Consider the following 14,635-nt stretch of genomic DNA (forward strand, 5'->3'; position numbering starts at 1 on the left):
ATTTCATTCATAGTCCCACAGCACCATTCTCTGCACACTGTAGAAACTCCATAAAGGCTTTTTGAATGAGTTTGTAATATTATTAATGTTTATTGAGTACACATTGAGTGCACAGTTCTTCACTAAATGATGTAGATGTTAACCAAGATGCAGTCTCTTTTTTTAACCAGTCAACCAATGAATATTTACTGAGTGCCTATTATTTACAAAACACAATGCTAGAAATTATAGGGATGCAAGATGCAAGAAAAATATGTCTTAGACCCTCCCTTAGGGAGTTTACAATGTGGTTGGTAAGATGAGACATATATGCACAGGAGGCCAACTAAGAATGTGAGCCAGAGCCAAATGAACGCTATAGACAATAAGTGTAAACACAATTTTTAAAGTACAGGTTACTGTAGACTGGGTGGATATGGAGGCTTTATGGAGGAGGTGGGACCTGCACTGGGCTTTGAAGGATGGGCAGAAATTAAATAGGCTTCAAGTTGTCATAGTTAAGATACAATTCAACCCATGAAGCATTAGACTAAAGACTAAACAGATGAAGAACAACATCTAGGCAGGAATTTGCAGCTTATATCAGCATTTGTTAGAGTCATTCTATTTTCCTCCCACCATAATCACATTTTTTGTTCTTTTTCTTCCTTTTTCCTTTTTAAAATATTTCCCCCCCCCCCTTCTCTTTATGGTGACATACAGGGCTAAAATATTCTCCTCTGAGAGGCATGTTAAAAGCCTGAGCTCAAAAACCAGACCGGGTTCAAATCCTGATTTTATCACTATTAGCTGTGTGATTTGGGGCAAGTTGCTTAATCCGTCTATTCCTCATCATTACACTACAGATGTAAAAATAGCACCTATGTCATAGGATTGTTTTGAGGATTAACTGAGTTGAAATATATAAAGCACTTAAAATTGTGCCTGGCAGATAGTAAGTGTTCAATAAATGTTAGCTTTTATTAAGGGAAGAAGGCTGGCTAATTCAACATTATTGTCTTTCCAGGTCTTATTGTTTCTAGATAACTAAGTATATAACTAACGAACACCTCTATGGAAGCTGGAGGTCAGACTCTTGTCAGCTGATGGGTTAGGTCTTTAGCAACCCCATTAACATGCATAACAGCCCACTTAGGCTGCCGCCACTTTTTCCCAGATTGCCCTCACCCCTAGGCGACTTAGAGATACTTTTGTGAAATAAATACAATCACCAACTTAAGTAGGCAAGTTGAGTATTTAAAGGGCACTTCATCAACATAGGGAGACAACTGACAACTTTCAGAAGGGATTTAGTTTAAAGTAGACTATCCCCAGGGAGGCCTCAGGTGAAATGAACGTCAAGAAGGGAACAAGTCACTAATGGTAATAGGCAGCTGGATGGGTGTGTGTGGAAAGGAGTAGGGTGCTCCATAGAAAGGCAGTTAAGCTCTAAATCCAGATCCCCTGGAATACAGATTGTATGGATATGAGCTCTACTCTTTTGTTTTCACCACTCTACTACCTGTTTTTACAACCAGACCCTCCCCTCGTACTCCCTCCCTGCAGTTCCAGCCTCCTGCTTTCAGGAACACAAACACCCCAAATTACAGGGTCTTTTGATTTGCCATTTCCTTGGGACAGCCTGAAGGGAGAATCGAAAGAAGTTCTTGTCAGGATGGTTGCATAACACACTGAGTCGGAGATTGTGAAATGTCCTTTGAGAAAAATGTACGGGCAGGAAGATGAATAGGTGTCTGTTTGATTAAGGTACAGTACTGCCTGTGGGCAGGATGATGAACTAATGGGATTCCATACAATTTAAAGGTCCTAAATCTTCATTTCTCACCGCCCCTATTCTTGACTCCTTTTGGCCAAGAATCACTGTGGTCAAGGAAACGCAGTAGAGAGGAAAGTGCACATCAAGTTCTGATGTCACCTGTTTGTCAAGAGATTTGACTCAGCCACTCTGTGTGTGTGTGTGTGTGTGTGTGCGCGCGCGCGCGCGCGCGCGCGCTGAGGTACAGAAGATAACTGTGCTTCACCCAACATCACTTAGTAGCTCTGAACTTCTGTGCCTGCCATGAAAAATAAAAAGGGTGCTCTGTGTGTGTGTGTGTGTGTGTGTGTGTGTGTGTGTGTGTATGGGAGCCAGCTAGCTGTTACTGCCTTATTAATGCAAAGGACTTAATTAGCCCAGTACCCTCTACTCTCCTCTTCTTTTCACCCTATCAAAATTTTCTCTCAAAGATCATTTATCGTTTATTTACACCTCATTGTGAATTTAACTCGCACAATTCTCCTAGGGCCTTATCTCGTCACTCATCTATATATTTAACTTTTCACTTTTTATGGAATTGGTCCCTCTAGCACTAAACACATTTAAATCTCTCCTATCCTAAAAAACAAATCCTTCTTTGACTATGCATTGCTCTCTGGCTACATTTCTTTCTTAGGCAAGTTTCTCAAAAGATTCTCTATTAAATGTTTCCACTTCTTCACCTCCGATTCAATTCTCAATTCACTATGATCTGGATTCTACTCCCAGGACTCTACTGAAACTGTTCTCATTTAAGTAATTATTAAATCTAGTGGACATTTATCAGGGCTTATCTTATTTGACCTTTCTACTGTATTAAACACTATTAACCACCTATTTGCTCCTTTTAGAAACATTTTCATTCATTGCCTTCAGATCATTATTGTCTTCTGGCTCTCTTCCTACCTCTCTGACCACTCCTTCCTGATATCCTTTACAGGCTTTTTTTTTTTTTTTTTTTTTTCTTTCCAAGATGGAGTCTTGCTCTGTTGCCCAGGCTGGAGGGCAGTGGCTCGATCTCAGCTAACTGCAACCTCCGCCTCCCAGGTTTAAACAATTCTCCTGCCTCAGCCTCCCGAGTAGCTGGGACTACAGGTGCACGCCTCCACGCCCATCTACTTTTTTGTATTTTAGTAGAGACCAGTTTTCACCGTGTTGCCCAGGCTGGTCGCGAACTCCTGCACTCAGGCAATCTGCCCGCCTCTGCCTCCCAAAGTACTGGGATTACAGGCGCCAGCCACCGTGCCTGGCCCACAAGCTGTTCTTTTCTGTGCCTGCCCTTTAATGTTTTTCCCAAATGGAAATAGTTTTACTTTTTCTGGTTAAAAAAGAAATGTAAGTTTATTGTTAAAAAATCAGATCCTTTAGAAAATTATAAAAATATAAAATCCAACTGAAACCCCACCACACAGAGGTAACCACTGCTAACATTTTGCTGTATGTCTTTCCAGACTTTAAAAATTATATAGTTATTTATATATAAATATTTATATATAATTATTTATATTATATTATATATTATTTATAATTATAACTATTTATATTAATTATATATAAAATATACATTAATACAAATGATATCATACTACAATATTTTTTACCAGCTTTTTTCACTTTTTTATGGACATCATTCTGTATCAACAAGCATAGGACATTATTTTAAATGGATAGATAGGGGAACTGTAAATTAGGCCATTTGCACAAGATAGTGAAATTTATGATGGAAGTGACTAAGATAAAAAGCCTTGTAAAATATAAAATCTACTACCCCTTTATAAGATTTGTTATATAAGCAAATTCACAAATTAGAAAAAAAAGACTACAAAAATATTGCAGAAAATGCACAATTATTTGCTCTTAAAAACAGGATCCTTACACTGGTATCTTTATGTGATTATCTGATTATTTTCTGAGGATAAATTATTGGAAGTAAAACTTTTGAGTCAAAGATTTTGGTAAATAACATTTAAAATAAAAAAAATACAAAGGCACTATACTTAAACATAGTTAATGAAAAACAACCCTCCCTGCCATCTGTGCCTCCTTTTCTCCAGTTCTGCTCTCCAGAGACAACCAGTATTACAAGTTTCTTCAAGTCAAAGTTTTTAAGAAAAACACATACTGCCAATCTATTTCCCAGAAAGATTGTACCGATTCACATTCCTACCAAAACTGCATGCCCTCACCAACTTTTAAATCTTCTGTCCTTGCCTCTTCATGTTTTTCTTTCTACATGGTATGCTGATGACTCTCATCTCTCTATCTCTCTAACCCTGACCTCGCCCTCGAGCTCCAGGCCAGTATTTCCAGCTACTCGCTGGACATCTCCACCTGGATGTTCTACAGACACCCCATATTTATCTAAACTGAACTCATTTTTTACAGATGAGGAAAACTGTTTGTATAATTTGCTCATGGTTATACAGCTAGAAAGCAAGGATTTAAACCCAGGCAGCCTAAGTCCATGGGTCACACATTTAAGCCCTACACTATACTACCACCATATCTAATCACATACAAGTCCTATTTTATTTCTTCAATCTCTGTCCTATCTCTTCTCCATTCTCACCATCACCACTTGATTCTGAGTCTTATTGTCAATACCTTCACAATTCAACTTAAATACATCTTCCATGTTGTCTACAAAACAATTCTTCTAACACATACATCTGATCATGTATTTTTCCTGCTTAGGATCCTTCAGGGACTCCCTATCACCTACCATAAAGCGTTGTATCACCTATCATAAAGTCAGAGATCCTTTGCTTAATATAAGCAGATCATCCTTTGTCTGCCCATCCTTAGCCAGTCTACCTTTCTAAACACTTCCATCACACAGTCTGAATTGGCAATAAATGCCTAAAAATGCCCTACTGTTTCTTATCGCAAGGACTTTGCATAGTTCTCTCTCTCTTTTTTTTTTTCCTTTTCTTTCTTTGATGGAGTCTTGCTCTGTTGTCCAGGATGGAGTGCAGTGGCATGATCTCAGCTCACTGCAATCTCTGCGATTCAAGCGAGGTTCAAGCGATTCTCCTGCCTCAGCCTCCCGAGTAGCTGGGATTACAGGCGTGTGCCACCCCGCCCAGCTAATTTTTGTATTTTTAGTAGAGACGGAGTTTCACTATGTTGGCCAGGCTGGTCTCGAACTCTTGACCTCAAGTGATCTGCCTGCCTCGGCCTCCCAAAGTGCTGGGATTACAGGTGTGAGCCACCACGCCCGGCCTGCATATGCTGTTTCTTATTCCAGAAATTACCTTTCCCTATTTCCACTCCTATTTGTCCTTTATGTCTTTTCATGTCTGTTAAACTCATATGTTTCCTCCTCCAGGGGAGCCTCCCCTAATTTTTCCAATTATACATTTCCTATGTGCTGCTTTGAACATTTACTTATTTTGTATTTGTCACATTATATTAGTTTTGTTTACTTGTCTCCCTTGCTAGAATGTTAACTCCTTGAGGGCAGGGACTCTCTTATTTAACTCCAGGACTTTAGTGTTTAGCATGGTGCTTGGCACGTAAGTAGTTGCTTAGTGGATATTGGTTAAATTGAATTAAATAGCAATTGTGAAATTGTAGGGCCTCATACTCTGTTGAAAGAATTTCTGGCATCAGTGATACGGGAAATATTTTTTGAGCAGAGGAGGGCAAGGGAAAGGTGGAGAAAGGATGACCTGAAATCATCACCCTGTCTACCCTTTAATGTAGAGCATATGTAAATTAGTCATATAAATATTAGTATTTCTATAGATATTCTCATGTAAACATTTATTCTATCTCCGTTATGGGTTGCAGGCAACCTCAGAGCAGTGCCAAGTATGGAGTTCTGCGGAGTAGAAATAGAAGGTATGAAGTAAGTACCCTCAATTTGCTGAGAAATATAAGATTGAGTACACCTGGAGTGTGGCAACAAGGAGTAAGATATGCCCAATTTTCCTGAAAAGTGAGAGAGAAATGTCTTTCTTTACCCCATTCTAGTTGCTTGCTGCTTTCTTGGCACCATACGTAGTGCTGAGTGCGCCATTGTGTGTGGCATGAACTGAAAGCATCAGTGGCACAGGTGGGACGGCTACGTTATAGGTTCTCAGTACTATTATTGGAACCCCACCCTCCATAGACCACCCTTCTATTTTCGCGGAAAACCAGGACTTATTCAGGTCACAGGGCTTCGACCTATCACTGTAGGAGCCTGGCTCGCGGGGCAGTACCCACTGTTGATTGATACACGGTATGAGACAATTTCTTGGGTTGAGGAGCCGCGATTGGCGGAGCCAGCCAGTGGTGCTAAGCAGGGTATTGGGTACTGTGTATCGGGGATGCAGGTTCCCGGGTGGCCACAAACATCACCCGGAAGTCTGAATATGGCCTCCACTCTACAGGGCGCGCAGCATGCAGCACGGCCGCTATTCAGGGCGCAGGGCCCGGGCCCGAGCGGCGTGCGCGTGCGCGCGTGCGTGGGCGCGCGTGCGCGCCGCCGCCGCCTGTGGGTTGGCTGGTTATTTTGCAAGCGGGAGGGGCCGTGCGCGCTCCTGCCTCAGGCCTCTATCCCCCACCCCCCTTCCCCGGTCCCAGGCTCTCCTTCGGAAAGATGTCGGACACGGCAGTAGCTGACACCCGGCGCCTTAACTCGAAGCCGCAGGACCTGACCGACGCTTACGGGCCGCCAAGTAACTTCCTGGAGATCGACATCTTTAATCCTCAGACGGTGGGCGTGGGACGCGCGCGCTTCACCACCTATGAGGTTCGCATGCGGGTGAGTCACGGGGTGAGGGAGACAGCTGAGGGAGGACCGGGCGGCGCGGGCGGGAGGGGGGAGGGAGGCTACCGCGGGGACAACTAACGGCGGGGAAGACGCCTTAGGGGTCATTTGGGGGTTAGGGGCATAATAGGCTTGGAGAGAGGTCTGCTGATTCAGTTGTGACCGGAGGATGCAGAAAACTCCTGAGGGAGACATCGGACGGGGATGCAGGAAAACTACCCATGAGGAAGTGAAGCATGGCTGGATAGGGTGGGGTGGATGGAAAAAGATTCGAGTGAGGAATTCAAGGAGATAGGAATCACGGCTGTAGCGACAGAAGGAAGGGAGGGAGGATGGAAGAGGGCTGGGGGATGGAAAGCCAAGGCGATATATCGCTGAGCTCCATAACTAAACTAGGTTGCGGGAAGTCTGAAGAGGGAGGGCAGGAAGGACGGCTGCTTTCTAATGAGGTCTTCCTGGGATAATGGAGTTAAGCAAAGCCTTGAATTAAAGGGAAGGTAGATTCCAGAAAAGGCAGACAGCAGGCTTGTGAGAGCAGAAATAAGAAAGGGAGTCTCCTTGAGACCGAGCGCTTTCCTGACTTGTGTGGGATCAGCATTTGAAGGAGATAAATGTTTTATGCTTAAGTTTTCGCAGGTACTACATTCTGTCTCGCCTTGAAACCTGGCCTTGCCCTGGGATTGGTGCCTTGTCAGTCACTGCTTTCATTCTATGCTGATCCTTTAGATTTGAAGTATCCAGAATGTTTATTTCAGTATTTATTGACTCTCTTTCAGTATTTATTGACTCTCAAAAAGCCATTATATGAATGGCTTTTTGCCCTTTCTGTCCTAGATTACCCTTCTGGATTCTGACCCTGGTCTGTAGTTACTTTAATACATGACATTTCAGAACCGCCCAGGAGTGGCTTCTTCCAGCTTGCATGACAGAGGACTTTACTCTAGTGCTTAGCCCATAATGCAAGGATGGAATGTCCAGATAGAGTATTTGGTTTACAGGATCTTTTGCCCACTTGAAGTGGTTATAGGCAAAACAGGTTGAGAATCATTTTCCAGTTTTCCATATGTTTTCTTCTCAGACTAAAAGGCCAGAATATTCTCTGTGGACAGCATCCTGCTCAAACAGCATTGAAGAACTAGAAGAGTGTATGTGCTTTCATTGTTGAAGGAGTGAATTGAATGAGAAATTGTGGTTTCCTACTCGGGCTTTGAAATCTTACTGAGAAATGATGATTTCCAGATTCCAAGCTTGGCAAAGTCCAACCTAAGGAAAGAAAAGTGAATAGCAAAACATGAGAAACACGTGTCTATATAAGAACTATTTGAAATCATGTCTTTGGGGGAGAATGGAATTTAGGTCCTTTAGAATATGATAAAAGCGGGAAATTGTCAGTGCTGGAGAACTTAGTTACCTGAGGGAGCTTGGGCATAACTAGTACAGCATAAGGGCTGTCTGCTGTGGGGTTTTGGAGACATTCGATGCATTAGCCAAGAGTCTTAGGGATTCTGAATGAAGTCGCTCTTTACTCCAGGTATTCTTTTGTTTTTTTAGAGATGGAGTCTCGTTCTGTTGCCCAGGCTGCAGTGCAGTGGTGCGATCTCGGCTCACTGCAACCTCCACCTCCTGGGTTCAAGCAATTCTGCCTCAGCCTCCCGAATAGCTGGTATTACAGGCACATGCACCATGCCCGGCTAATTTTTGTATTTTTAGTAGAGATGGGGTTTTGCCATGTTGGCCAGGCTGGTCTTGAATTCCTGACCTCAAGTGATCCTCCTGCTTCAGCCTCCCAAAGGGCTGGGATTACAGGCATGAGCCACCACGCCTGGCCCTACTCCAGGTATTCTAGTAACAACAGGGACTGTTCATCTAGTGCCTGCTGTGTGCTAGGCGCTGAACTAGGTTTTAATTTGTCTTAATCCTTACAAAACTTCGTTTTACACGTGGGAAACTGAGGAGGAATGCCGTTTAAGTAACTTGCCCAAGTACACATAACTATAACTGACAGGGCTGGGATTTTAACACAAATATGTCTGACTCCATATTCTTTCTACTACACTTCAGTCTCCTTGACAACACTTAGTAGCAAAACTTTAGCATGTAAAATTTTTCTACTCACTAAACTTTTAATTGGTCCCTTCCACAATTTTTTTTTTTTTTTTTTTTTCGAGATGGAGTCTCGCTCTCTCACCCAGGCTGGAGTGCAGTGGCATGATCTCAGCTCACTGCAACCTATACCTCCCAGGTTCAAGCGATTCTCCTGCCTCAGCCTCCAGAGTAGCTGGGACTACAGGCATACAGGCGTGGTGCCACCACACCTGGCTAATATATATATATTTTTTTGAGATAGAGTTTCGCTCTTGTAGCCCAGGCTATAGTGCAGTGGCGTGATCTCGGCTCACTGCAACCTCTGCCTCCTGGGTTCAAGTGATTCTCCTGCCTCAGCCTCCCAAGTAGCTGGGATTACAGGCATGCACCACCACGGCTGGCTAATTTTTGTATTTTTAGTAGAGACAGGGTTTCGCCATGTTGGCCAGGCTGGTCTCGAACTCCTGACCTCAAGTGATCCATCCGCCTCAGCCTCCCAAAGTGCTGGGATTACAGGTGTGAGCCACCGTGCCCAGCTTGTTAATTAATTCTTTGAGACTAGGTCTTGCTGTATTCCCCAGGCTGGAGTACAATGGCACAATAATGGCTCACTGCAGCCTTGACCTTCTGGGCTCAAGTGATCCTCCCACCTTAGCCTCCTGAGTAGCTGGGACTAAAGGCATATCCCATCACACCTGGATTTATTAAAAAAATTTTTTTTGTAGAGATAAGGTTTTATAGAGACAGCCTGTGTTGTCCAGGCTGGTCTCAAGTGATCCTCCTGCCTTGACCTCCTAAAGTGCTGGTATTACAGGCATGAGCCACCATGCCTGGCCACTTATTTATTTTTATTTTTTGAGATGGAGTCTCACTCTGTCACTCAGGCTGGAGTTCAGTGGCACGATCTCAGCTCACTGCAACCTCTGCCTCCTAGGTTCAAGTAATTCTGCCTCAGTCTCCCCAGTAGCTGGGATTATAGGTGCACACCATCATGCCTGGCTAATTTTTATATTTTTAGTAGAGACAAGGTTTCACCATGTTAGCCAGACTGGTCTCGAACTCCTGGCCTCAGGTGATCCGCCTGCCTCAGCCTCCCAAAGTGCTGGGATTACAGGCGTGAGCCACCGTGCTTCGCCTTGTTTATTCATTTTTTTTTTTTTTTTAAGACAGAGTCTTGCTCTGTCACCCAGGCTGGAGGGCAGTGGTATGATCTTGGCTCACTGCAGCCTCCACCTCCCAGGTTCAAGCGATTCTCCTGCCTCACCTTCCTGAGTAGTTGGGATTACAAGCACCTGGCTAATTTTTGTATTTTTAGTAGAGACAGGATTTCACCATGTTGGCCAGGGTGGTCTTGAACTGACCTCAAGTGATCCGCCCGCTCAGCCTCCCAAAGTGCTGGGATTACAGATGTGAGCCATCACATCCAGCGCTTATTTATTCTTTTAAATAAATAATGGTTTAGTAATATTACTTTATATGAATCTCACTCCATTTCAACCTATTGACATTCCTTGAACCTTGACGATCCTGGATGGAGTTTAACTAATGTAAGTTGGCCAGTTATTTGGCTTTTGATGGCCTATTTAAGAACTGGATCCTGAAAAAACAATTTCCAGTGTCAAGGAGTACAAAGCATGATGTAGTGTGGGGTCTGTGTGAAGCTCTAATAGAGTTTTGAGATGTTCTTTTCCTGCCAAGAGGCAGTTGTGGAGAAAGGAGATAACTAGTTTATTTTATTCATCCTCTCACCTGAATTGACTGGCAGTAAATATGGTCAGTATTAATACATGTGGTTGGCCATTTCTATTTAGAACTTGTAGGCAGGAATGAAGATCAGGGCTTTCTGTCTGTCAGGGGATTCGTGTTGCCACTAGAGCCTTGGGAATCTCAGTGTTTAAAATGTAGGAATGAGCTGATTTATATCAGGGAGCAAGCTTTGGTAAGCCAACTTTTGTAATGGCGATTTCTTCTGCATTTTCTAGGTGAGGAGAGGATAAACAGACACATAGAGTCTCTATTAATTGATTGAGCATTTATTGAGTAACTTGCATATTCTGCATTTTAGAAGATGCAGAAGTAGTCATAGTTTCTAATCTTAATGAGATTAGTTAGTTAGACAAGGCAAACATGATGCATAAAACAACAGTATATCAGGCAATGCTAAAGTATGAATGTCAGAAGAGTTCAGAGAGGAGGAAAACCAATAAATCCAGTTGGTGTTGTCAGGAAATTTTTTTGTATGAAGTGAGAGTTGAGTAAGCAGTGGTAGAATGGAGAGGATTTGGACAGGAAGAGCAGAGGTAGGCATACCTTGGATGTGTTTTTCTCTTTACAGGGAATTTAAATTCACTTTTTAAAGGAAAATGTAGTATGTACACATGATAAATTCAGATTTTACAATGAAAAACGTGACTATTCCACCCATTCCAGTTGTCTTCTCTTACTCTCGAAAGTCAATCACCATTACCAGTATCTTTTCATAAATACTTTATTCATCAGTGTAAATATATACATACATATCCTTTTTTAAAACACAAATAGAGGCAAGCTATATATATATACACACACACACGCGCGCGCGCGCGCGCACACACACACACACACACTATTCTATATCTTTATTTTACTACTTAATATCTTTCCATACTGGCACATAGAGATCTTTCATTTTTATTTCGAGAGACAGAGTCTCTGTGCCAGATTACAGTAGCATGATCACAGTTCACCATAGCCTTGACCTCCTGGGCTCAGGTGATCCCCCTGAGTAGCTGGGACCACAGGCAAGCACTGCCACTACACCTGGCTTTTTTACTTTTTGTAGAGATGGAATCTTGCTATGGTTTCCCAGGCTAGTCTCAAAACTTCTGGGCTCAGGTGATCCTCCTGCCTCGGCCTCCCGAAGTGCTGGGATTATAGGTGTGAGCTACTGCACCTGGCTTTCACATTCTTTTCATAGTTATTTAATATTCTACTATACAGGTATACCATAATTCATTGTAACCTATTGTCTATTCGTAGACATTTATTATTATTATAAATAATAAAATGCAATGAAACTCTTTTTTTTTTTTTTTTTTTTTTGAGACAGAATCTCACTCTGCCTCCCAGGCTGGAGTACAGTGGTGTGATCTCGGCTCACTACAACCTCTGCCTCCCGGGTTCAAGTGATCCTTCTGCCTCAGCCTCACAAGTTGCTGAGATTACAAGTGTGTGCCACCATGCCTGGCTAATTTTTGTGTTTTTAGTAGAGACGGGGTTTCAACATGTTGGCCAGGCTGGTCTTGAACTCTTGACCTCAAGTGATCTGCCCACCTGGACCTCTGAAAGTGCTGGGATTATAGGCATGAGCCACCAAGCCCAGTCAAAACTCTTATACGTACATATTTACATACTACTGCAAGTCTACGTGTAGGATAAATTCTAAGCAGCAAGGGACTTCTGATCATCAGCTGTGACAAGGTTGGATGTGGTAAGGGTTGGTCTTTACCTGGTGGTGATTTGAAAGGTTATAGGAGCATGATCCATAGAAGCTATTTCTTCATTGGGACCTGTCCAAGTTACTCAGACAGGTGGCTACCACAGGCTGAACATTACTTTCCATCTTTCTTCTTTCATTTTTCCTTCTATGTAGACAAACCTACCTATCTTCAAGCTGAAGGAGTCCTGCGTACGGCGGCGCTACAGTGACTTTGAGTGGCTGAAAAATGAGCTGGAGCGAGATAGCAAGGTATGGCCTTGTTCTCTGTGTGGCATCTTTGGAGGAGGAGATCTACATAGGCTGAGGGGGCATACAACCACAGTCTATAAAGTCTTGAAGGGAATGAAGAGGGTGAACACATTCTTATCCATCAAATCTCAGTATTTTAGATGGGGGGATAACCTTTTGAAACTTGAAAGTGGTAAGTTCTGGCTGGGCGCTGTGGCTCACGCCTGTAATCCCAACACTTTGGGAGGCAGAGGCGGGCGGATCACCTGAGGTCAGGAGTTCAAGACCAGCCTGGCCAACATGGTGAAACCCCGTCTCTACAGAAAATACAAAAAATTAGCCGGGCGTGGTAGTGGATGCCTATAATCCCAGCTACTTGGGAAGCTAAGGCATGGGAATTGCTTGAACCTGGGAGTCAGAGGTTGCAGTGAGCCGAGATCGTGCCCTTGCACTCCAGCCTGGGTGACAGAGCAAGACTCTGTCTCAAAAAAAAAAAAAAAAAAAAAAAAAAAGAAAAAGAAAGAAAGTGGTAAGTTCAGGACAAGTTTTTTTTGTTTGTTTGTTTGTTTTTTTTAAAGTTATTACTTCACTTAGTCGGTAGTAAAGTTGTACAACTTAATTCCTGTAGGTGCTAAAAATGGAAAGTCTAGTGTCAGGGAAATCCTAGCTAAATTCTTGAATGGTAGTGGCTTGTTAAGGAAAGTGAGGATTATTTGGAGTTTATTTCCTTCTTTTGAGGTGGTAAACCTGTCCTCCCACAGAAACGGATTAATTTTTGACCTGAGCCATCCTGACTGTTCTTATGGTATTAGTTCTTGCAAGTTGCTGGCTGTGGGACAGGATAGACCCTATGCCTAATAAGAAATGAGGTACACAGTGCTTTACCATCTCATTCCCACTCTGTCTCTCTCCCATGTGGCTGGAATTTTGTGTGTGCCTGCAGATTGTAGTACCACCACTGCCTGGGAAAGCCTTGAAGCGGCAGCTCCCTTTCCGAGGAGATGAAGGGATCTTTGAAGAGTCTTTCATCGAAGAAAGGAGGCAGGGCCTCGAGCAGTTTATTAACAAGTAAGCCAAGTTCCTGGGGGCTCCACTTGCTACTTTTGCCATCGTAGTCTTTCTTTATGTTTTGTTTACCTCACCTTTTATTTTTATTTATTTACTTATTTATTTATTTGAGACAGAGTCTCACTCTGTCACCTAGGCTGGAGTGCAGTGGTGCGATCCTGGCTCACTGCAACCTCTGCCTCCTGGGTTCAAGCGATTCTTTTGCCTCAGCCTCTGAGTAGCAGGGATTACAAGCACCAGCCACCATGCCCTACTAATTTTCATATTTTTAGTAGGGATGGGGTTTCACCATATTGGCCAGACTGGTCTCGAACTCCTGACTTTAAGTGATCCACCCACCTTGGCCTCCCAAAGTGTTGGGATTACAGCCATGAGCCACCGCACCCAGCTCACCTTTTATAATGGGTACTATGATGTGATGCCAATTATGTGGTGGGCTGACTGGACAGTAAAACTCCATTCCTTTGAGTAGAATTCTGATCCTGTATGTCAGAGCCTGAGAAAGCACAGTATGTTGGTTGTATCTAGGGATTTCCCTGTCTTGCCCCTCTATTCCCCGTCCCCTCTACAATATTAGGGTTGAGGTGGTACCCTACTGCTGTCCTCTACTGGCTTGAACCTTAAGGCTGACCTTGCCCTTCTTCCCCTGTCCACATCCCCATCCCTCTGCTAATTCTCTCTGATTCTGAATACTACTGATAACCATCCTGGTTTCTTTATAGAATTGCTGGGCACCCACTGGCTCAGAATGAACGCTGCCTACACATGTTCCTGCAGGAGGAGGCAATTGACAGGAACTACGTCCCGGGGAAGGTGCGCCAGTAGGAGCCCCTCTCACCACCTGCCCTCTACTTTCCTGCTGAAATGACATTGGTTTTTACACTAAGCCTCTCTCTGTCTTTGATCTGAAGTTGGCTGCCCATCTCCTGGCCTGATAGACTGTCTGGCATTGTGCTCCCTGGTACCTGACTACACCATGTGGGCACTCTGCTAGGATCCTCTTCTCTGAGGAGAGGTGGGAACCCACAGGCAGATGCCCTTTGCTTGGGGTTGGGGTGGGTGGGTGGGGGGATTAGACTGGAAGGCAATTTCTTGGGCATTTACCCATGCCAGAAGGCTAACCTGGGGGGAGGGGGGCGCTTGTGCTGGTGAGGCACTTGGATACATACTGATGCTGCAAGTCCAGGGGATTTTTCTTACTCTTAGGTTTAACCAAGAACACTGA

At 43.5% G+C, this 14,635-nt stretch overlaps 1 protein-coding gene across 5 annotated transcripts in view; it reads left to right on the forward strand.

Annotated features, from left to right (window-relative positions):
* Positions 1-6,244: 6,244 nt before the first annotated feature.
* SNX12 (sorting nexin 12) overlaps positions 6,245-14,635 on the forward strand; it is a 54,283-nt gene continuing 45,892 nt past the window's right edge. For all 5 annotated transcript variants that reach the window (XR_012091953.1, XM_073013590.1, XM_073013591.1 and 2 more), the window contains exons 1-4: positions 6,245-6,545; positions 12,268-12,363; positions 13,286-13,410; positions 14,133-14,223. Coding sequence is in view for 4 of the 5 variants with exons in the window: in XM_073013590.1 (XP_072869691.1) it covers positions 6,381-6,545; positions 12,268-12,363; positions 13,286-13,410; positions 14,133-14,223 (477 nt within the window). In the remaining variant the exon portion in view is untranslated. The remainder of the gene's footprint in view (positions 6,546-12,267; positions 12,364-13,285; positions 13,411-14,132; positions 14,224-14,635) is intronic.

The sequence above is a fragment of the Chlorocebus sabaeus genome, chromosome X (assembly GCF_047675955.1).
Source record: "Chlorocebus sabaeus isolate Y175 chromosome X, mChlSab1.0.hap1, whole genome shotgun sequence".
NCBI classification, from domain to species: domain Eukaryota; kingdom Metazoa; phylum Chordata; class Mammalia; order Primates; family Cercopithecidae; genus Chlorocebus; species Chlorocebus sabaeus.